This window comes from Myxine glutinosa, chromosome 14, assembly GCF_964187855.1.
Source record: "Myxine glutinosa chromosome 14, kmMyxGlut1.1, whole genome shotgun sequence".
Lineage (NCBI taxonomy): Eukaryota > Metazoa > Chordata > Myxini > Myxiniformes > Myxinidae > Myxine > Myxine glutinosa.
Window position 1 is genome coordinate 29,467,682 of NC_136274.1, and position 22,886 is coordinate 29,490,567.

General features: G+C 43.3%; 1 protein-coding gene across 2 annotated transcripts in view; it reads right to left on the minus strand.

Moving 5' to 3' along the window:
• Positions 1-22,886, minus strand: part of LOC137439586 (uncharacterized) — a 118,020-nt gene that overhangs the window by 89,600 nt on the left and 5,534 nt on the right. For both annotated transcript variants that reach the window (XM_078768071.1, XM_078768070.1), the window contains exons 2-7: positions 20,636-20,800; positions 17,645-17,783; positions 13,638-13,779; positions 6,490-6,616; positions 2,901-3,068; positions 2,166-2,209 (exon numbers count right to left, since the gene is read on the minus strand). In XM_078768071.1, coding sequence (XP_078624197.1) covers positions 2,166-2,209; positions 2,901-3,068; positions 6,490-6,616; positions 13,638-13,779; positions 17,645-17,783; positions 20,636-20,800 — 785 coding nt within the window. The remainder of the gene's footprint in view (positions 1-2,165; positions 2,210-2,900; positions 3,069-6,489; positions 6,617-13,637; positions 13,780-17,644; positions 17,784-20,635; positions 20,801-22,886) is intronic.

The following is a 22,886-nucleotide window of genomic DNA, read 5'->3' on the forward strand; positions in this document are numbered from 1 at the left end:
TCAACCCACCTGGTGTTAATTCAGCGATCGACCGGGATTCGAACCCAGGATCCTAGGATCCAAAGCCGGAACCCTAACCGCTAACCCAAAACCAGGTTAAACTCCTTCTTCTGTTGAAACTCCGCAAATCCTGAATCACTGCTCACCTCCTCTCACAGGCCATGAGCTGGGTCATTCTATCTTTCAATTTCGTTACATACCTAATGGGAATTAAACAACTTTTGATTTATTTATTTTTTTACATTAAAAGTTACCTTCCTGTAAACTGTTGAATAAATAACACATTCTCGATTTACTTGATGTATTTAGCTGCATGCACAATGCAAGCAAAATCCACTTCATCAAATATAGTTTGTAATTTATTATGTCTACACGTAGCATGCATCCCAGGATGCGCTTGCAGTCTGCGAGCAAGCCCCACTTGTAAATATATAAATATTGCAGATCTCCAAGCGGATCTCCAAACGTCGGCCTACCCCTTATCAAGGGGGGATTAATCCCCTTGTCTTTTTACTAGCCAACGCGATCCGGGGCTATCACGTTCCTTCCGGTCGGTGTTAAATAGGGTTGTAAGCCGAATTCGTCTTATTACCTAAGTACTAACACCGGCCGTGAAGCAAGGAAATAACCCCACACGAAACACGGCGTTAGTGGACACGCCGAGCGAAAGTGAGCCGCGATTCGGGCCGTTAACGGGAACTAACGCGATTGGAGCGGTTCTTAATCGTGCCACGCTTACGCAATGGAGAAATCACAAAGGTGATCGAATTAAGAGGAAAACAGGAAGAACAGGTAATTTATTTACAATTGTATGGGAAGGAAGAGAAGTACACACTTTGTACAAATAAGAAGAGGAAGAAAAAGAAGCAATGTACAGGGAAGAGGAAGAAGCAGATACACAGGGCAGCCTGATTCAGTCTTATACTTATCCCTGGACACGGGCCCGTTCGCAATCAGACTCAATCTCAGACTCACTCACACGGGGTTGTAGATGGTCGGGTTGAGGGTCCACCGATGGCGTCCACAGCTCGCTCCGGTCCCCGACTCATACCACGAAGCAGCTGGTGATGGTAGACGGCAGACGGCAGGCGAGATCGTCCCGTGTCGGTGGCGCGGATCGGACAATTACACTGGGAAGGATCGGTAAGCTGGCGATTATACTGCATACGTAATAGTTGTACCGGCACCTTTATACGCGCCCCCGGTATCGCTAGGTACAATGCGCCACTTCCACAATGATGTCACCAAAGCGCCTTTCCACAAAAGTCCCCACAAAAGTCCTTTGACTCTCCTCATAACTCAGCTCACGAACTTGACAAGCGCCTCTCCCTTCTCATCACTCGTTCAACAGAGGACCCCGGCTCATAACTCAGCAAGCGTCCCCTTGGGGATCTGACTCAGCACATGTCCTCCTCATAACTCAAGTCCTCCGCAATGCCACGTAAACCCTTCAATACTGGCGCCTTCCACAATTGTCCTTCTGCACGAATGCCAATGCTTGGCTTCCCTCACGAGTCCTCACAATGCTGCAGTCCTTCGCCAGTCCTTTGTAAAGCACAATCAATCCTTTCAATGCTTGTCACAGCACGTCTCTCCTCATAACTGAGGTGGGTGCCTCGCGCGAAGGGTTTTATTGCCACGCCCAGCGAACCCTCTGGAATCTCTAGCCACACACTTACCGCGCCCCTTAGCCATGCCCACTCGAGCCCTGGTTGGTTGATGGGGTATTACCGGCTCCGCCCTTGATGGCTGCTTGACGTGGCCACTCCTCCACCCTTGCGCTCCACCCCCTTGTCCAGGCCTTACCTCGTGGCATTTGGGCTGGTTTGAGCGAGCAACTGGCAGCTAACGCTGCCGGCCCAACGCGTAACAAACTGTGAGGGGGCATGGGGTGCAGACTGGATAGTGCTCAATGGAGTCGATTGGAGGGAGGGCTGCAGACTGAACGGGGCCTACTCTTATTTGTTTTACACAATGCAGATGCAACTATTGGAAATGGCCTTATCTCACATAGACCAAGAAATAACTAACGTTCTAAGGTGACCTATGTGTTGCTTGTGGCCTAACTATGGGGTGCAACCTTTAACCTTCAATGATGTTACCTGTGTGGGTTCTCAAAACCGCAACAATATATTGTGCCATGACAGTTGGTCTGTGCCACTCACTTTGGATAATTGTGATGATGATGCAACGCAGCTCGGTTTCTTGTCTGCACAGACACACGATGGATGGGTTATAGCTTCACATGCACATGATCCCAACAGCATGAATTATTTACCTAGAGATGTTTTCATAATGACAAACTGGTGAAGACAACAAAGAGTACAATAGGACCACTACAATCACGACTATAAATATTACTATGAAATTAATTGCACAAACTATTCATACCGTTTTGGTGATGGATCGAAGAAAGCTTTGGCTGAACATTTTTCAGGAATCAACTGGCCAGGCCTGATGTTGGACTGAAGTTGATTTAGCCAAAAATTTAAAATATGTTCAGGGTGCAGCGATAACTCACATCTTTGCGATGGACACCATGGGATATTTAACGTCCATTGAGTGATGCTAGCAGATGTGACACCCGGCTTAACATCCATAACATGGATGGTACGCTTTGTGATGCAATTCCCTACCTGGGAAGTACCAATCGATCGGGTTGGAAATCAAACCAAGCCTAAACAGCTCAAAGTTAAGTATTACATGTGCATCATCCTGTCGGTCAGCTGACAAAAGTAACAACTCAAAAATGAGCAACAAATAATGAAAACAACAAAATATGAAATAAACAAATACACAACATGTGAAAAATAAAAACGGAAATATAAAATGCCAAAATAAATAAATGAAGCAATATCAAGACTTCCAGGCAATGGTAGAGATGATCGTGAGTAACTAACCCAGAGGATTCTGTAGCAAAGAAGCAGATCTGCTTTTCCCCTTCTGAATTCGCTTGAGGAGTCAAGGTCATGCTGGTGTGGAATACACCGGAAGAGAAAGGGTTTCTCGTGATATTTTGCCATGTTACGGACTCAGAGCTAATTGTGCTGAGCGAAACGATACTTTCACTGGAAGAGAAACAATGAGAGATTGGTTAGGGGTGGAAAAGATTGGTTCGGGGACAAGTGCAGATGCAAACAACTTATCAAGCAAGGTTCGCTTTCGGTTTTCAAATCATCCAAATCAAAAAGTCATCACATTTGCACAAGGCTTCATCTAATTATTGCGTACGCAGATACTGTGGAATTTCCGTCCCATGTGTACGTAACAAAAATATGACCCATAAACTATATTTAATTTGTTCGTTTACAGAAACTGACAAGAGTGAGATTCGCAAAAGCGAAAAAAACCTCTTCAGCATAAGCGTATGTCATAAGTGAATAACTGCCATCGAGTTTGTTCTCGTGGAGATCCCTTCAATCTGACTGAGACTTTCTGAGCCTCATTTCCCTCACATTTGTGTTCCATGTGGGTTTTCCAAATTGTGATCAGTCATGTGTTTTCCTTAAATTAAAATGAGTCATCCCAACAGGTGGAATCTTGCAGTCTTGTCTTCCAGTGGCTATTGCAGAGCTTTTCTTTGCTTGTAACGAACTCATGGACCTCTATACACTAACTTGGACCTGCCTTTCGTGACACTAACTAGACTTCTTTCCACGGGATCTCCTGCTCTCTGCGCCCATGTTCGATTCCCACGGCACTCTGGTCCTATAGGTGTCTTGGCACTGTTTCCAGCCGTTAATGGTGCATTATGGTAACAAAGCCAGGAAATTGTGGCATGGATAAAGCACCTCAACGCCACACACTGCTGCATCTCAATACCAAAATGAGGTGCGAGCAAGGGCCGCTTGCCCCCCTCTCCCTACCCCGGGTTTTGTTTGTGTCGAGAGAGAGAAAGAGAGAGAGAGAGAGAGAGAGAGAGAAAGAGAGAGAGAAAGAGAGAGAGAAAGAGAGAGAGAAAGAGAGAGAGAAAGAGAGAGAGAAAGAGAGAGAGAAAGAGAGAGAGAAAGAGAGAGAGAGTTCTCAAGATTAAATAACTAAGTCCGTCGTTGGCATTATGGTCATAAGGGTTAATTATTGCCTCCACCACTGAAGGTGGACAGATGGTGTGTTTTCTCCCTTGTTTGTCTGTCTGTGAGCAGGATATCTCAAAAGGATACAGTGGTCTGCAAAAGTATTCACCCCCACCAGAGTTTTCACATTTTCATGGCACCTGAGCTAATTCCATGAAGCTTTCAAATCAAACTTAATAGATATAGTCTTCACAAACTACTCCAAAGTAATAAAGCTATTCAATTCTCAGTTGCATAAATATTCAAACCCTTTGCCAAATTAACCCTAAATCACTTTAGGAGCAAATTATTTGTTTAAAGTGTACAAAATGAGTGTAATAGGTTTCACTTGTATGTAATCGGTGGTTTAACTTAAAAATTAAACTCCACCAATTATCAAAGGAGTTTTAAGGTGCAACTCGTTTGGTCAATCAAGAAGGGAAACATGAAGATGAAGGAGCTTTCCAAAGAAGTCAGACATAAAGTGGTGCAGAAGCACTGTTCAGGAGAGGGTTATAAGGAGATTTCAAAATCACTCATTAACCCTTTGAGTATGGTGAAATCCATCATTAAGAAGTGGAAGATGTATCATACCACCCAGACTCTGTCCAGATCAGGTTGCCCATCCAAACTCAGCAGCCGGCAAGCAGGAAACTGGTTTGGGATGTCACTGTAAATCCAATAATGGCTGATAAGATTTGCAAGTCTCTATGTTTGAGATGGGAGTCAGTGTTCATCAATCAACAATATCCCATTCCCTTTAAAAAGCTGGCCTCTGTGGACAGGTGGCAAAAAAATCCATTACTGAAAAAGACACATCTAACAGCTCACATGGAGTTTACAAAAAAACCTCTCAATGATACTGCAGGCATGTGGCGAAAAAAAGTCTTGTCAGACGAGACAAAAAACGAACTTTTTTGTCTAAATTCAAAACCTAATGTCTGGCGCGAGCCTAAAACTACACATCATCCAGCCAACACCATCCCTACTGTCATGTATGGTGATGGCAGCATCATGTTATGGGGTTGCTTTTCATCAGCAGATCGAAGTGATAATGGATGGTGCAAAGTCCAGGAGAATCCTTGATGAAAACCTGCTTGAGTCATCCATGAATCTGAAACTGCGTCGGAGATTGACATTTCAGCAGGACAATCATCCAAACCACAAAGCTAAAGCCAAACTGGAGTGGCTGAATAAGAAGAAAATAAATGTCTTGAGTGGCCCAGTCAAAGTCCTGACTTGAACCCAAATCAAAATGTATGGCAAGACTTAAAGATTGCATCTATTGACGATCCCCATCATACTTTGCAGAACTAGAGCAATTTGCACGTGAAGAATGGGCAAAGATTTCACCATCCCATTATGTAAAGCTGGTAGAGACCTCCACAAAAAAGACTTGCAGCAGTCATTGCTGCAAAAGGTGATTGCACCAAGTACTGAACTAAGGGGCTGAATACTCTTGCAACCATTGAATGGTGATTTGTACATGGTTGTTGCAGATATTCCTGACGTGTAACCTCCTTCAACTATAACAGTGTTTAGTTTGGTCTGTTTAGTTTAGAAAATAGTTTCCACATAATTTGTAATTCATCAAATGTGGCATTATTGGTTGGGGGTGAATACTTTTGCAGGACACTGTATGGATGAATTTGGATGAAACTTGGCAGACAGGTTGTGAGTGTGACAAGGACGAATTGGTTAGATTTTGTTTCAGGTCCAGATCCAGATCCGGCCTATCGGTGGAATGCAAAAGGTAAACTGTTCAGCCTGGTGTCGGTATGCGCTCCACCTAATGCAGTGCGCTCCACCTAAATGCTAATTTGTTTCAGTTTGTTTCACCGGTTATGTTATTTTCTCTTATATCCTTTCCCTATTTCTTTCTTGTGAATAAATCCTTTGTGAATGAGAACTTCGTTTGTGGTCACTGAGTGAACGGGAGCTCTGCAGCGAGTTATTTGGCACATAAAACCATGCATGGGAAATTGGGAAGCGGTGCCATTAGTTAAAATCAAACTGTTCTTCAGCATCACTTTGCTCAAATTTTGGATTCCAAATTCCCAAATTTTGGAGGGCAGATTTGGAATGGTGCGTGGCTTTTAAATCACCGACTGACAGCAAATTATGGGTAGATGTGGCAACTTCTCTTCATTGCTTACCTGCCTGGTGGTCCATTGGTGGTGGAAGACCACTCAACCACAATAATTCATTCATATTCATTCATATGTTCAACTTCAATTTGAATAGATAACTTCTGGATCTAAGTATATGTTATCAAACTCGAATTAATAAGGTGTGATAGGAAGTACTTCATAGTTGCACTCGATGAGATTACATTTTACATCAAACATTAACTTCCTGGAGCTTTCCATGTTGATGAATGACATGATGTTTTATAACTTCATCTGTGTGGATTCGTCTTTCTATTGTCTGTCTGTACCTTGATGAACTCGACCGGATGTCGATGTCGAAGCTGAAGGGTTGTCTGATGGCGATATTGAATTTGTCGTTGTTGTTTGGTGTACGCCCGACAAATTTGGGAGATGCACATGCGGCATTCGGTTGGACTGTAGGAAAAGTACATGATCAGTGAGGAAAAGCATATCTGGCAATTAATTTATATCAAAATGTGCACATTTCGATAAAAGGCGAGTCAATTAGGTCGAAGTTTACCATTGGAGGTCATGGGGGTTTCCTACAAGTCATCGAGAAAAAGTGTTATGCCTAGGTCCCCCGTCGGTGAAGTGATATGAGTTGACAAAGTGGAAGACGCAAGGTGGCCATCTTGGTTTTGACATGGCGACCCAATTTTCAATAGCGTTCTCCCTTATGCGTAGATACACCCAAACACCAGATTAGAAGTTAGTAGTTCGTTTATTTTTCAAGATATTTCGCTCACAAGGTTCAGACATATATATGGTGGCGGCCATCTTGGATTTTGACGTGGCGACCCAATTTTCAATAGCGTTCTTCCTTATGCCTAGATACACCCAAACACCAGATTAGAAGTTGGTACTTCGCTTATTTTTCAAGATATTCCGCTCACAAGGTTCAGACATACATGGCGGCGGCCATCTTGGATTTTGACGTGGCGACCCAATTTTCAATAGCGTTCTTCCTTATGCCCAGACACACCCACACACCAGATTAGATGTTAGTAGCCGGCGAAGCCGGTGTTGTCAATAAACGCATACGTATTATGTCGAAAACCAGATTATGCCTTGGCTTGCGAATTCCGAAGCTCAATGGAGGCCGCCATCTTGGGGATGCGGAAGTATGCATAACAAATTGAAAAACGTTCAATAGGAGTTTCTTTCACCCGTCTTTGTTTGATTCACAATCTTATGCACATACAATTTGTTATTAAAATACTTTAAGACCAACCTCGGCCCGCACGGGCCTGGTTATCTTCAACGAAAAGCGTCACCAAACCCCGGAACCAATGAGATTCGAGCATTTGAAAAAATATTACTAAAACCAAATCGCGCAATGGAGGCCGCCATCGACCGGATGCGGAAGTTTGCATAAAACAATTGCGAAAAAGTTCAATAGGAGTTTGTTTCACCCGTCTTTCTTTGATTCACAATCTAATGCACCTCTAATTTGTAATTAAAATACGTTAAAACCAACCTCGTTATCTTCAACGAAAATCGTCACCAAACACCGGAACCAATGAGATTCGAGCATTTGAATGCATAAAACAATTGCGAAAAAGTTCAATAGGAGTTTGTTTCACCTGTCTTTGGTTGATTCACAATCTAATGCACCTCTAATTTGTAATTAAAATACCTGCATAAAACAATTGCGAAAAAGTTCAATAGGAGTTTGTTTCACCTGTCTTTGTTTGATTCACAATCTAATGCACCTCTAATTTGTAATTAAAATGATTGGATCTCGCGAGATCTCGGAGACGGTGGCAGGGATTTTCGAAGCTCCACACGGTCTCCACGTTTTTCGAAGTTAAGTCTGTTCACAATTGTATTTTGTCGAAACTGTATTTATCTTTCGGTGTGTGAAGTTATTGTGTGCAACTTTGGTTGTTTCTCGGTGTTTATCTTTCATAAATTGATCGTCTGTTTGCCGCGTCGCAAACGATTTGAAATCGAAGTTAAGTGATTGTTCCCATTTGTATTTTCGTTAAAACTGTATTTATTTATGGTGTTGTACGTATATTGTGTCCCGACGAAGATTTTTCGGTGCAAATCTTTCATACCTGTATTGAAAATCGTGTTAATTCGTGTCGTGTCTTGAGGCCTTGTACAGTGTACACTGTACAACCTTGAGGCTTTGTTTTTCTCTCAGCGGTCTGTCGTTTGTGATCCAATAAATTTCGTTCTCTGTATTCCCAGTCTTTTCACCCCATAGCCTACTTCCTTGTGTAAATCTCAACTCAACAAAAAAACAAAACAAAAAAAAAAACATTTCCTTCTCTGTTCTCATTCGTTTATTCATTCTTATTCGTTCGTTCGTTCTTCGACCACGTGTTTCTCCCCCATTTCCCCAGATAGTTTTCACTGTTATTAACCTTCAATGTTTACACTTTCCCCTCAAGTTATGTATTCAGTCATATATTATAACACCTTTTTCTTTTTCTTCTTTAAAAGGCTGCTTTCGACTTGCTCACCAAATCAATTCATCCCCAAAAAAATATCCATCTCCTATAGTGCCTTTTTTCTACATTCTCTAAACTCTCCTGCACTCCATCCTCCATCCAGCATCCTTAAACGTATTTTTAACTCGAAGGTCACAAGAAACTCATTTTGCAATAAATGTTCGTTTCCCATAAATCGTACACTTTCTAAAATCCAATCTCACCCCTCCCCTCCAAATCTTCCCCATAACCCCTCCCCTCCAAATCTTCCCCATCACCCATCCCTTTCAAATCTCCCCCCTTGCCCCCTCCCTCCTAAACTACCCCCTCACCCCTCCCCGCCAAGACGCCCCCTCGCCCCTCCCCTCCTAGACTCCTCCCTCACCCCACCCCTCCAAATCTCCCCCATATCCCATCCCTTTCAAATCCCTCCCCTTGTCCCTTCCCTCCCAAACTCCCCCCTCGCCCCTCCCCTTCAAATCTCCCCACCCTCATTGCTTCTCAATTTCCCCCCTCTCACTCCTCCTCCTCAAAGGGTCCTCCGCGCTTCTTTCCCCTTCCAACTCTCACCTCCATCTCCCCCAACCTTCTGCCTCGCTCTTCCCCCTCCTCAAATAACACCTCATTGTGCCTCACCCAATCACCATCAAACCTTTTGTCCGCCCCATCCTTCCCTTTCTCCGAGCTATTCTGAAATCTCTGACACAACTTCAACAGCTCTCCCTACCTCTTCCACATCTTACCCTACCCCGCCTCCCCCCTGTTCTGTATCTGATGCTCCCCCTTCCTCTTCATTAACGGTATGGACCTCAAACATCCGGGGCCTTCGTTCAAACTTAACTGATCTCTCCATACAGGTTGATTCTGTCAAACCAGACGTGATCTGCTTAACAGAAACTTTCCTCCTTTATGATGTCTCTGATTCCTTAGTATCTCTCCCGGGCTACTCCCTCCTCCGGTATGATAGACCTGAGCCTCGTCCTGGAGGTGGGGTTGCTATCTTTATCAAAAACTCTCTTCCTCACTCGCCCTGCACTGCACTCTCTCCACCTCACCCCCAGGAATACCTCTGGCTACGGCTTCCCCTTCGCTCCCACCTCTTGTTCATATGTGTGTTGTACCGTCCACCAAACAGTGATGACTCCATCTACATCTCGCTGTCTGATAATATGGACCAACTTCTATCTACTCATCCCAACTCTCTCTTCCTCATATGTGGTGATTTCAACTGTCATCATGCCAGTTGGCTGGGTGTGGGTACCTCTCTCACCAGCCATGGCTCCTCAGCAAAGGACTTCTGCGACTCACTGGGACTGACACAATCTGTCAATTTCCCGACCCGGATCTCAGTCAACGGAGCATCTTCTCTTCTGGATTTGGTTATGACAAACTTCCCTGAAAATGTCTGCTGCTCTTCTTCTGCTCCAATCGGCTCATCTGATCATGTGCTTGTCAAAGTGGACATCTCTCTGACCATCCTCAGGGAGCCTGCTCAGCGTCGACGAGTCTGGCATTTCACTCAGGCCAACTGGCACGGTCTTCAAGCAGACATCAATCATCTGGACTGGTCTCCCATCTCTACCACCTCTGACATCAACTCATCCTGGGAATTCTTCCAAAGTAAATTGCTCCCTCTCATGCACAGATTTATCCCATCTCGTCTTCAGTTGTCATACCCTTCCTCCCGTCCATGGTACACGGAAGCTTGTGGTGAGGCTGTTGCCCAGAAACAACTTGCCTTCGTCTCCTGGAAAGCAAATCCAACGGAAGGAAATCTCATTTCCTTTCACAAAGCCCGAAACAAGTGTGTGTCCACCCTCAGGAGAGCCAGGAAACAATATCTCTCCGTTCTCAAGACCGAACTCTCTTATCTGTCTCCCTCTTCCAAATCCTGGTGGCGTCTGGTCAAATCCGTTTCTGGTGTTTGTTCCCCCTCCATCCCCTCCCTTACCTCAAATGGCTACACAGCTGACTCCGCACGTGAAAAAGCTGAATGCCTCAACTCTGTGTTTGCCTCTAATTCTTGTGTCCCAAACCCATCCCTCTCTGTACCCACCATACCCAGTCGTACCCTGCTGCTCCTGGACTCCGTGTCCTTTCCTCCTGACAAGGTGGAAAAGTTTCTGTCAACCCTCGACTCTGATTCTGCAACTGGACCCGATGGCATCAGCCCACGGGTCCTAAAATCCTGCTCTGCCGCTCTATCTCACCCTCTCTCTGTTCTCTTCACCCTCTCTTTTGCTCAAGGTCAACTGCCATCTGCTTGGAAATCAGCCAACATCACCGCTTTGCACAAAAAAGGTGCAAAAACAGATCCTAGCAACTACAGACCAATCAGCCTTCTCCCAATTATCAGCAAAGTCATGGAATCCATCATTGCTTCGGATATGAAATCTTTCCTCTTCTCCAATGGCTTGATCTCTGATCATCAATTTGGTTTCAGACCAGTTCACGCTGCTCTGGACATGCTGCTTCTGCTGTCTCAACAATGGATGGAGGTCCTCAATGCCAAACAGGAAATTAGAGCTGTCTCCCTCGACATATCACGTGCCTTCGACACGGTCTGGCACCCCGCTCTGCTCACCAAACTCTCCTCCTTTGGTATCCATGGAAATCTCCACACTTGGCTGGCGTACTTCCTCTCTAGTCGTCGTCAACGTGTGGCCCTGAATGGGTTTCTCTCATCTCCTCTTCCTGTTCAGGCTGGAGTTCCCGAAGGCAGTGTTCTGGGCCCCGTGCTTTTTCTGGTCTTCATCAATGATCTCTCTGACTCTCTTGAAAATCCTCTCTATCTCTTTGCTGATGACTCCACTCTCTGCCGCTCCATTCCTCTTCCCTCAGATCGGCAGTCTGCAGCCTCCTCACTCTCTGAAGACTTGGACAAAATCACAGACTGGTCAAACAAGTGGAACATGTCTTTCAATCCTGACAAATCTCACACTCTTACTATGTCTCTCCGAAAAGATCGACTGGACAACCCTCCCATCTACTTTCTCAACAATCCTCTCCAAGAAGTTCTGTCGCTCAAGCTTTTGGGTCTCACTATCTGCCATGATCTTTCTTGGGAAAACCACATTTCCAAGCTGGCCTCCAAAGCCAGTCGCCGACTGGGCATCCTCCGTCATGCGAAGTCCTTCCTCGGCACACCTGAGCTCCTCACCACATACAAGGCTTTCATCCGCAGCTCAATGGAATGCTGTTCTCCCCTATGGGCCGGTGCTCCTGCCTCACATCTAGCTCGGCTTCACGCTGTTGAAACCAAAGCTTTCAGAATTATTGGAATCTCCCGCGATGAAGCTATCTCTGAGGGCCTTTCACTCACTCACCGCAGGCAGGTAGGTGGTCTTTCTGTCTTCTACCGACTCCTCTCTGGCCTTGCACCCCCAGCTCTCTCTGTGCTCTGTCCCCCAAATATTCCTACAGGTCGCACAAGATCTGCCAGCAACCCTCTGATGGTTAAACTGCCAAAATCTCGGCTCTCTGCTCACCTTCACTCTTTCATTCCTCTTTTCTCCCGCCTCTGGAACAAACTCCCTCACTCCCTTCAATCCCACTCCTCCCTCCAGGTCTTTAAAACAGCTGTTCACCACCATCTCTTATCTTCCCCCATCCAAAACCTTGATCTTTTCTACCCCCGCGAATTCACCCCAGGTCCACCTTGTTTGAAATTCCAACTTCTTTCCTGGAAGTCCTGGCAGTGTCCATATGTTTTATACCTCTCCCACCGCCCCCTTCCCGTGCCCCCCCACACCCCCCCAAAGCCCTCGCCCTCTCTCAGATCTCTCGATGTCTCCATGTCCATGCTCTCAAATGTTGTGTTTGTGTCCTTCCCCCTCTCCCCATCTTGTCTACCGCTCCCGATGTTATATGTTTTATGTGTCGGTTTGTCTTTCTGTGTGATTAATGTTCGCTCTTTCACGAGCCTCGATCTTGTATACAAAAAAAACAAAAAAAACAAAAAAACGTTAAAACCAACCTCGTTATCTTCAACGAAAATCGTCACCAAACACCGGAACCAATGAGATTCGAGCATTTGAAGAATATTTTTAAAAGGCTTATTACGCGTTTCGGAGGGTGAAAACGGCGTCAAATATTCTAAAATTGACGAAGAATTATTTTTTAGAATTCCCTCGGCCGTAGGGGATAGTTTTTCACGGCTGGAAATATCCGAAGTTGAGACGGAATTCACCGAATTAATCAAGAAGTAAATTTTATCAATTTTAATCTCATCCAGAATGCAAATTGTACCTACTACACCGACTACACCTACTACACCTACTACACCGACGGTACCTACTACACCTACTACACCGACGGTACCTACTACACCTACCTACTACCAACTACCTAACCTACTGATGCCATCGTGATGGGTAAAATAGTGGCAAGAGGCTTTGGCTTCGCCGGCTCATTGCGGCTTTGCAGTCGGGTACTAGTAGTTCGTTTATTTTTCAAGATATTCCGCTCACAAGGTTCAGACATTTACTTTTCAAGATATCGCGCTCACAAGGTTTAGATATGGTGACAGCCATCTTGGATTTTGACGTGGCGACCTAATTTTCAATAGGGTTCTTCCATATGCCAAGTTGCACCCACACACGGACGGAGGGGAAAACCATAGTCCCTCTTTCGCTCCGCGGTGCGACGGGGAACAATAAAGCTCATGGAGGATTGAGTGACAAACTATAAACAGAAGAGAAGTGGGGAATTACAGAGAAAACTGCACAGGTGAATTATGTCAAGGTAATACAAATAAAACAATGGAAGAATTTTATACTTTTTTTGAAAACCCGACAGACCCAAGATTTGAACTGGTGAAAGATATTCGAAGGGATTGAATACTCATTGATGCAATCCTTGGTTAGGAAGGTACACGTGACATGGACAATGAAAATAACCTTTTTTGGACACAAAGTCTGTGGGAATAAGGACACAATGTCAATGTATCAGGGAAGGACATAATGGAAAACTAAGATTGGAATGAAAACACAACTCACATTCAATGAGAACCTGCAACGGTATGGAGGAGAAAGGTCCATTCCTTTGACCATTCACCGTAGCAAAGTCTTCCAGGGTGAGGGCGAGCGTCCAGAGACCTTGTATGTTACGAGGGGGGTTGAAGTGCAAGATACATGTTGTCTGTGGAGGGATGTAAGAGAAGTGGAACAGGTAAGGGGAAATAGGTTGCATTTGCCCCAAATTTGGCTTGGTTAGACCCTTCGCCAAGACCCTTGTTTTTAACAATTGATACAATCAGATTTGGAACACAGTGGTTGGTGGATTCATCGCTCTTTACAGTAGAAGTCATGTGGTTATTACCCTGCGCTCGCAAAGCGAAAAGCAGGGCAAGGCATTCGGGTGCGTGTGTAAATGTGGCGTATATGTCTGAATATGAATGAATGAATGAATGAATGAATGAATGAATGATCGTTTATAAGGCCATTTTCCCCACTAGAGCGGGGGTTAGCCTTGCGGGCCCCATGACAATCATGGTTCCCTTTTTGAGGCAATGTTTTTATGGCCGGATGCCCTTCTTGACGCCAACCCTTAGTCGCCTCTTACGATGCGCAGGGATACGGTGTACCTATTCTAAACCGGGGTACACAACGGCATATGGCGTATATGTCTGCATTTTTAAAATTCATTTTCTCGGTAACCATTGGTCCAATTGACACGAAATTTTAGCATAGGAGCGCCTCCTCCTGTAGAATATTTTAATGATAATTTTGATGTCATCGGTCACGTCGTACACTGGTACAGGCACCATCTTGGAAAAACTTTGTACCTCTATATCTCTGAAACCACCTCATGGAAAAAATTGAAACATGGCTCTTTATCAAGTCCTCCCCATGGGCAATAAGATGTGTTAGTGATGATGTAATCGGTGCCTTCGTTATGACGTCATAATTCGACAAGTATAACGCTTCATCCGATCAGTATGAATTTTTTTTCTCTGCGACTGTTGGTCTGATGTACACGAAATTGTCACCACAGAAGAGCCTCCTCCTGTAGAATATTGTAATGATAATTATGATGTAATAGGTCATGTGGTACAGGCAGGCGCCATCTTGGAAAAACTGAAAAACGTTACACCTCTATATCTCCAAAACCGATCCATGGGAAAAATTTAAACGTGGCTCATTGTAAAGTAATCCACTTGGGGAATAAGTGTTGTTAAGGATGACGTCATTGGTGTCATAATTATGACGTCATAATTTGACACGGACTACGCTTAGTCTGATCAGTTTGAAATTTATTGAGTGTGATCTATACAACAATTATATGATCCATACAACAATTATATTGGAGAATATAAATTTATGATGTAATCATAAATGTGGTCTGGCAGCCATATTGGATCAAAGAAAAAAAAAACCTTCAAAAACAGAAGAGTTGGCTCGCACCAAGTTGACTGCACAGGTTAAGTATCCTAAGAATACCATCTAGTTTTTGTTGTTTTTAGTCGTTGCTAAAGTGATTTTGTGTTTGGTTTAGTGATTTTGGTGTTGCTGAAGCTTGATGTTAGGTTGGTTTGAAATGAGCGAGTATTTTTTTTATGGCTCCGACCCCGAAGGTGACCGGAGGCATTATGTTTTCAGGTTGTCCATAAGTCCGTACGTATGTACATCCGTCTGTAAGGGCTAAACCTCGTTTTTCTCAGCAACCACATGTCCGATTGAGATGAAACTTTCAGGGTAGGAGTGACACCCATGCAGAATGGTTTTATGATAATTGTAACGTCATAGGTCACATGGTATGGCAGCCATCTTGGATTAAATGCAAATGATCAAAAGGATAGTTCTCGGAAACTGTTGAATGGAAAAATTGGAAACTTGGCACATTGTCAAGTACTCCCAATGGGGAATAAAAGCATGATAATGATGACATCATCAGTGAAGTGGTATACCAGCCATAAATGTTTTAATCGAATCCCTTATCCTCAAAATCTGAAATTGCATGCACATGATCTATGACCCATTTGTATTGAAATATTAAATTTATGACATCATAGGTCATATGGTTTGGCAGCCATAATGGATTTAACCTAAAAACTTTTTTTAAACCCATCTTCTCCCAAACCACTGAATCGATTGACTCAAAACTTTACGTGTGGCATTGACTAGGCATGGCGATTAAAGGTTGACCATGAAAATGTCATTGGTCACATGGTGTGGCAGCCATAATGGATTGAAGGAGAATATTAAATAATTATATCTCTGAAACCGTTTACCCTATCGATGCGAAATTTTACAACTATCATCCAATACCATTGTTGCATATGGTTTGAAAGGTGTCGGACAAATCATTTTAGGAATAGCAGTTAGCTTTCCTCCGGCAGTTGTTGCCTTGTCCAACTCTATTTTACCACTTAAACAGTGGTTTTCTGTTGACATTTTTTGTGATGTGGTGCTACTGTTTGGTTGGTTGGTTGTTGCTGAATGCTAGGGAGAGAGAGAGGGGATGGGGGTGCTATTAATTTGCAGTTTTATTACTCGTAGTATACTCGCTCCCTTTGAGAGCAGCAGGAAGAATCAATCTTCTCTGGGATATATAGATTACAGTAGATCTAGGGTCGAGCCTCAATAAATGGGGGAGAAGGAGTATAGTGTTCATTTTCCAAGTTTCTTGTGGAGTGCTTGCCAAGTGGTTTAAACATCCGAGCAAGCACTCCATTCACAACTTTTGATAAGGATTGGCTGCGTTGGCAAGCACAATCTAGTTGCTTAGAAACTGAAAACACCCTGAGTTTCCTCCCTTTCAGTTTAGTGTTAAACATTAGTAGTGACTGTTTCAAAAGGTAATCACATGTGTTTGTGGTTTATAATATTTATACTTCTGGTAGGGAGTGCTCCCACAAAAACAGCATGATAGGATAGTTATACAATTTATCATGGTGTTTGTTCAAGGAGGAAAAACCCCTTGGGGAGACAGGATATGATGAGTATTAATATTGTTTTGTAATAACATTAATATTATGCCATTATCATTAGAGCTGTTATTGGAAGAGGCTTTGGAAAAACGCCATGATGAAGCTATCTTAACATGGATATGCACCTCAACACGCAACCCCACTGGCGGAAAAAAACCGCCTTGGTGAAGGAGGGGGAATTAATTTGATGAAACCTTCATCATGTGACCCTTAGTGTTCCTGTCAAGTTTGATTGAGATTGGATAGTAACGACGAAATGTATCGCGGTCAAAAATCATCAGACAGCCAGCCAGACAGCCAGACACCAAATTAATAATAATATAATAATAATAATTCATTTATTTTGTATAGCGCTTTTCAGAAGCCCAAAGGCGCTTTGACAGAGTGGAAAACATAATGCATAACAATACATGAAAACAACAATTGCAAAAAGACAAGAATCAATAGGGAAATATTTAAAGCAAAAGGAGGGAGAAGGAGAAGAGATAGTCAGGGGTTAAATGCAGTGGGTTGAATGTTGAATGCAGTGTTGAACAGGTGGGTCTTTAGTGATGTTTTGAATGTGGTGAGTGAGGAGGAGTCTCTGATGGTGTGAGGTAGTGAGTTCCAGAGGGTGGGAGCAGCGATGGAGAAGGCCCTGTCCCCCCAGGATCTGAATTTGGTCCGCATGGGGGGGGGGGTCAGGAGGTTGGTACCAGCAGAGCGGAGGTTGCGGGTGGGAGTGTGTCTGGAGAGGAGGTCAGCCAGGTAGGATGGGGCCAGGTTATGGAGGGCTTTGTATGTCAAGAGGAGGATTTTGTTAGGGTTAGTTGTAATTGTGTTGGGAGTGTGTTGTAAATGGGAGTGTGTTGGGAGTGTGTTGTAAATGGGAGTGTGTTGTAATTGTATATTTTAGTATGACGACGATGGTATTTAACAGTCAATTTTTGTTCATCATGTTTATAATGTGTATGGTTATGCTATGTGAGAACAGACATCGTTTTTTGGTCAGGTGGGGGCAGACGAGGGTGAATATGAGGGATTGTATCACATTAATTTTGTTGGTCAAACACAGAGAAGTAAATTTGGACTCACCTGATTCAGACTACCATAAGGGACAATTCCACAAATTTCATTGCACTCCTCTAGTCCAACAGCCAATCGACAGTGAACGTCGTCACCGTCAGGGTCTGAGACCGCCAATGGGATTTGAGTTTGACATCCAGACTTCACTCTGTGGAACCAATAAATGTAACTTCCTGCACCACAAGCATGATTCATAGGTACCGAGCATGTGTGCTGACTATATCATTGCTATATTTTAAGTCTTTTATAACAAATAATCAAATGTGGTTTAACATGGGTTGTTGATGTATAATTAATGGTTTCTCTCCGTACAAACTAAGAATAACAGATACATTATGCTACGACTTCTCACCTGTGGAAATCCAAAACATTTCCAAAATGAAAACTACGACTTCTACAAAAGATTCGTGTGAAGGTTTGAGTGAACTGACAACCGTCACAATTGATTCAGCCCAGCGGGAAATAGCTGTGACAGCACGACTCGGGAATGGTATCCTTACACCTTCACCGAGAGTGTTCATGGATGATACAACAATCTTCACAAATTCCCAGAAGAAAACACAAGATATTTTGGCAAAGCTATATCACCTGACATGGTGTCATTTGAATTTCAAACAGTCGAAATCATGTTAGCATCTTCTTTAAAGTATCAAGTCATAAAATTCCAACATTAATCGAAGTTAAGAGCCTTTGACGCTGCTCCGAAGAGTCTCTAAAAGACACATTTTCCTGTTAGATGGTTGTTCAAGAAGCTCTTCATAATCTAGCTCTAACAGACAAGACGTGATTGAAAGGTAGATTCAAAGTGTGGATACCACAATTTATGTTGATCCCCAAATTGTTGTGGCCACTTGAAATGTATGAGTTCACCTTGTCAACTGCCAAGAGCCCCGAGAAGAGGTTTGATCAACACATGCGAAAATGGCTTTAATGTGGCAACACTTGCATTATTCTTCGAGAAGGTGATGTAAATCCTTGACATGTAAACTAGAAAATCCTTGACAGAGGAATTTAAGATGGCTAAATATAGACAGCTTCTTTCTCTCAAAAATTATAGGGATGAATTAATTCGTAAATTACAACTGAGAATAAGAACCGGCCATAAATTTAATGTCCACGAAGCAGTTGAAAGCCCAATCTCTTTCAATGTAAAGTTGAGGCTGATGCTCCATGTAAATTTTGTGAGAGCTATGAAACGGTAGAGCGTACGCTGTCTGCATATAAGTTTGTCCTAGCAAAAGGACATTATATCGGGTATTCAAATGTATCACAAGAACCATATATACAGAAAATGTACCAACAATGACACACCTATCCTAGTCAACGAAAATCTGAGTTACTGCAATTTTGTTAAAACTGTTTTTTTTTTTCAAAGAAAACAATGGAAAATAGAAGCATCCACAAAGAGCAACCTCGTCATACAGTGTTCCGTGATGCGAATGATCAGATAATGTAGGCTGATCTACCTGGCATGAATACATTTCCTGGAATTATCGCTGAGAAGCATCAAAGACCAGATATTGTCATTCAATCAGAGTTGAGCAGGCGCATCATAGATGGAGAAGTTAAAAGAGCCAAATATGAGGGGCTGATCACCAAGTTGCGCAAATAAAGACATGTTACTGACTTCTTTAATGTGGAAAATGGAGTAAGGGGATTGATTTTTTTTTTTTTTTTTTTGTATACAAGATCGAGGCTCGTGAAAGAGCGAAAGTCTCGATTAGTTGGCAGGTCAGCCTATAACTTTGTAAAAAAAATCTCGACCTGACAAGTAGAGACAGAACAAGAGTTTTGAAGGAGTGGTCGTCGGCTGCTGAAGAGGCGTCAGCGTGGCTCTGGTTTAAAAGAGGAGACTCCGACTGGTCATCAGGAAAACACCTGTCTGACCACCAAGCCTCCCTTAAGGGCTGTAGAAGAAGAAAATTAATTTGTGTACGTAATTTGTGTAAATCAAGTAGCTTTACCTGAGCCTCGACTTTGCCATTGAAAATACGTAAACTTAATGAATATATATGTTAATCGGTGTTAACTGCATTCTATGAACTATATCACAATTCAATAGGCTCGCATTAGAGGCAGACATTCAACCCAAGCTGTGATGCCTATCTCGTTTTATAACCACGCAGCAAAGTAAGTTCGATTAATATATAGAGAGATATAGTCCATTGTTAGCCTGATATTGCTTAAATAGTATACTTTTATATGATACGACTTTTCATACGACACCTATATGCACATATGTATTAAAAAGATTTAATACATAGAACTTATAAGAATGATGGATAATCCTCAATGATTCGAACTTTCTCCGACCCTGTTTTTCTCTTTAACCGATGTCTCCATGCACGCTATCAGAAAGAGCAGGAGGCTTTGTTTACATTTGATGAAGAAAGAAAACAGCTGACCCGAGGATTGGAGACTCACGCAATGCTTGTTATCTTTCTTGAACCTTACCTGACCCCTCTTTGATCTTTGACTATAAAAAGCCATTTCACGGTAGCCTCGGAGAGTTCTAGGTTCACTTGTGATGTATTAAATGTAGTGTTGATCTGTGTCGAATGTAGCGTAGTGATTTCGTTTTATTCGTGTATGTGTAACTCAAATGGAAGTGTATTCTGTAAATACCTTTGGTGGAAGTGAATCAAGTATTCCCATGTGTCATTAGAATCTTTGATTGTCTTCTGAGACGAATGTGGACATTTAATTCTCTTGAGCCTTCTCAATTCAATTCAAAGCCTATTAAAAAATTCCACAACAGGGCCAAAATACTCTTTGACGAGGGGGATCCTCTTCCGAAGACTTCCTATTAGGTTATGCTCCCAGTGGAGTTTTGACAACTCTCTACCAACTCTACATTCCTATTTACATAACAACCTCCGTCGATAACTCTCCTCTCTCTCCCTTCACATAACGCTTTCTACCACCTCTTCACTCTCCCTTCACACGTTTTTCTCTATGGACTCTTCACAAAAATACCCAACAAGGATTTTCCTTTCTCACTTGATCTGTGGTTTTGAAGTGGTTACTGGAGAGGAGTTTGGCTTCCCGATGTCTTGACGGATGCTGATATCAATGGATGTTCTTAATCTCCAAGAGCCATCCATACTTGAAAAAGTGTTTGGTTGAGTCATCACGAATGTTGTGATGTAACAACACCCAGTATACCTGTAAGAAATTACAGAAGATAAGATTAGGAAACAGCAATAGTTATCCCAAAAAGAGAACACAGGTACATACAACCTGAATCTGGAATGAATCACGATTTTTTTTCCAAATAGAAACTTTGTTTTCATATTCATGTTAAGTGAGCACATATTTGCCCACATGTTGTTAGGTGACTCGTATCTTGAGGTCATGTCTATCTTTTGTTCTCTACAACAGCCTGGGTTCACTTAGACACTCTATAGACTCCTCCACCTGTTGAGTTATTTTTCAGATGACTAGCATTGTACCTTTACCCATCATGGCCAATTGTGTTTCTCGCATTTACCCATTCGTCAAAGGACCAGAATTGTCATGGGGAAATCAAACATGTCCAATGTTACCATGACAAACAAAACATATGATACATGACATGTTGAGACATTCCCAACATATGATACATGACATGTTGTGATAAGCACATATTATACATGACATGTTGTGACATACACAACATATGATACATGACATGACACACAACATATGATACATGACATGTGACTTACACATGATACCTGACATGACATACACAACATATGATCCATGATGTGACATACTCAAATGATACATGGAATGCATTGACTTACACATATGACACATGACATGTGACAACATATGATAGATGACATTATGACAGACAATATATGACACATGGCATGTGACATACACAAGATATGATACATGACATGTGACAAACACAACAAATGATAGATTTTTATTTTTATTTATTTTTTTGTATACTGAATCGAGGCTCGTGAAAGAGCTAACATTTATTTCACAAACAAACAAACAAAACAAACCAGCCAAACAAAATATACAAAAAGAGGGAGCGGAAGACAAGATGGGGAGAGAAGGGGAAGCACACAACCACAACATTTGAGAGCAGGGAGAAGTGTGGGAGGGAGAGGGCTTGGGGGCAGGAGGCGTGGGAGGGGGAGGGGGGGGGGAAGAGGTATAAAACACAAGGGGACCGAAATTAGCGGGGGTAGAAAAGATCAAGGTTTTGGATGGGGGAGGATAAGAGATGGTGGTGAACAGCTGTTTTAAAGACCTGGAGGGTGGAGTGGGATTGAAGAGAGTGAGGGAGTTTGTTCCAGAGGCGGGAGAAAAGAGGAATGAAGGAGTGAAAGTGAGCAGAAAGTCTTGATTTTGGCAGTTTAACCATAAGAGGGTTGCAGGCAGATCTTGTGCGACCTGGAGGAATATTTGGGGGACAGAGCCCAGAGAGGGCTGGGGGGGCAAGGCCAGAGAGGAGATGGTAGAAGACGGAAAGACCACCAACCTGCCTGCGGTGAGTGAGTGAAAGGCCCTTGGAGTTAGCTTCATCGCGGGAGATTCCAATGATTCTGAACGCTTTGGTTTCAACAGCGTGAAGACGAGCTAGGTGTGAGGCAGGAGCACCAGACCAGAGGGGAGAGCAGTATTCCATAGAGCTGCGGATGAAAGCCTTGTATGTGGTGAGGAGCTCAGGTGTGCCAAGGAAGGACTTCGCACGACGGAGGATGCCCAGTCGGCGACTGGCTTTGGAGGCCAGATTTGAAATGTGGTTTTCCCAGGAAAGATCATGGCAAATAGTGAGACCCAAAAGCTTGAGTGACAGAACTTCTTGGAGAGGATTATTCAGAAAGTGGATGGGAGGGTTTTCCAGTCGGTCTTTTCGGAGAGACATCGTAAGAGTGTGAGATTTATCAGGATTGAAAGACATGTTCCATTTGTTTGCCCAGTCTGTGATTTTGTCCAGGTCTGCAGAGAGTGAGGAGGCTGCAGACTGCCGATCTGAGGGATGAGGAATGGAGCGACAGAGAGTAGAGTCGTCAGAAAAGAGATAGAGAGGATTTTCAAGAGAGTCAGAGAGATCATTGATGAAGACCAGAAAAAGCACAGGGCCCAGAACACTACCTTGGGGAACTCCAGCCTGAACAGGCAGAGGAGATGAGAGAAACCCATTCAGGGCCACACGTTGACTACGACCAGAGAGGAATTCCGCCAGCCATGCGTGGAGATTTCCATGGATACCAAAGGAGGAGAGTTTGGTGAGCAGAGCAGGGTG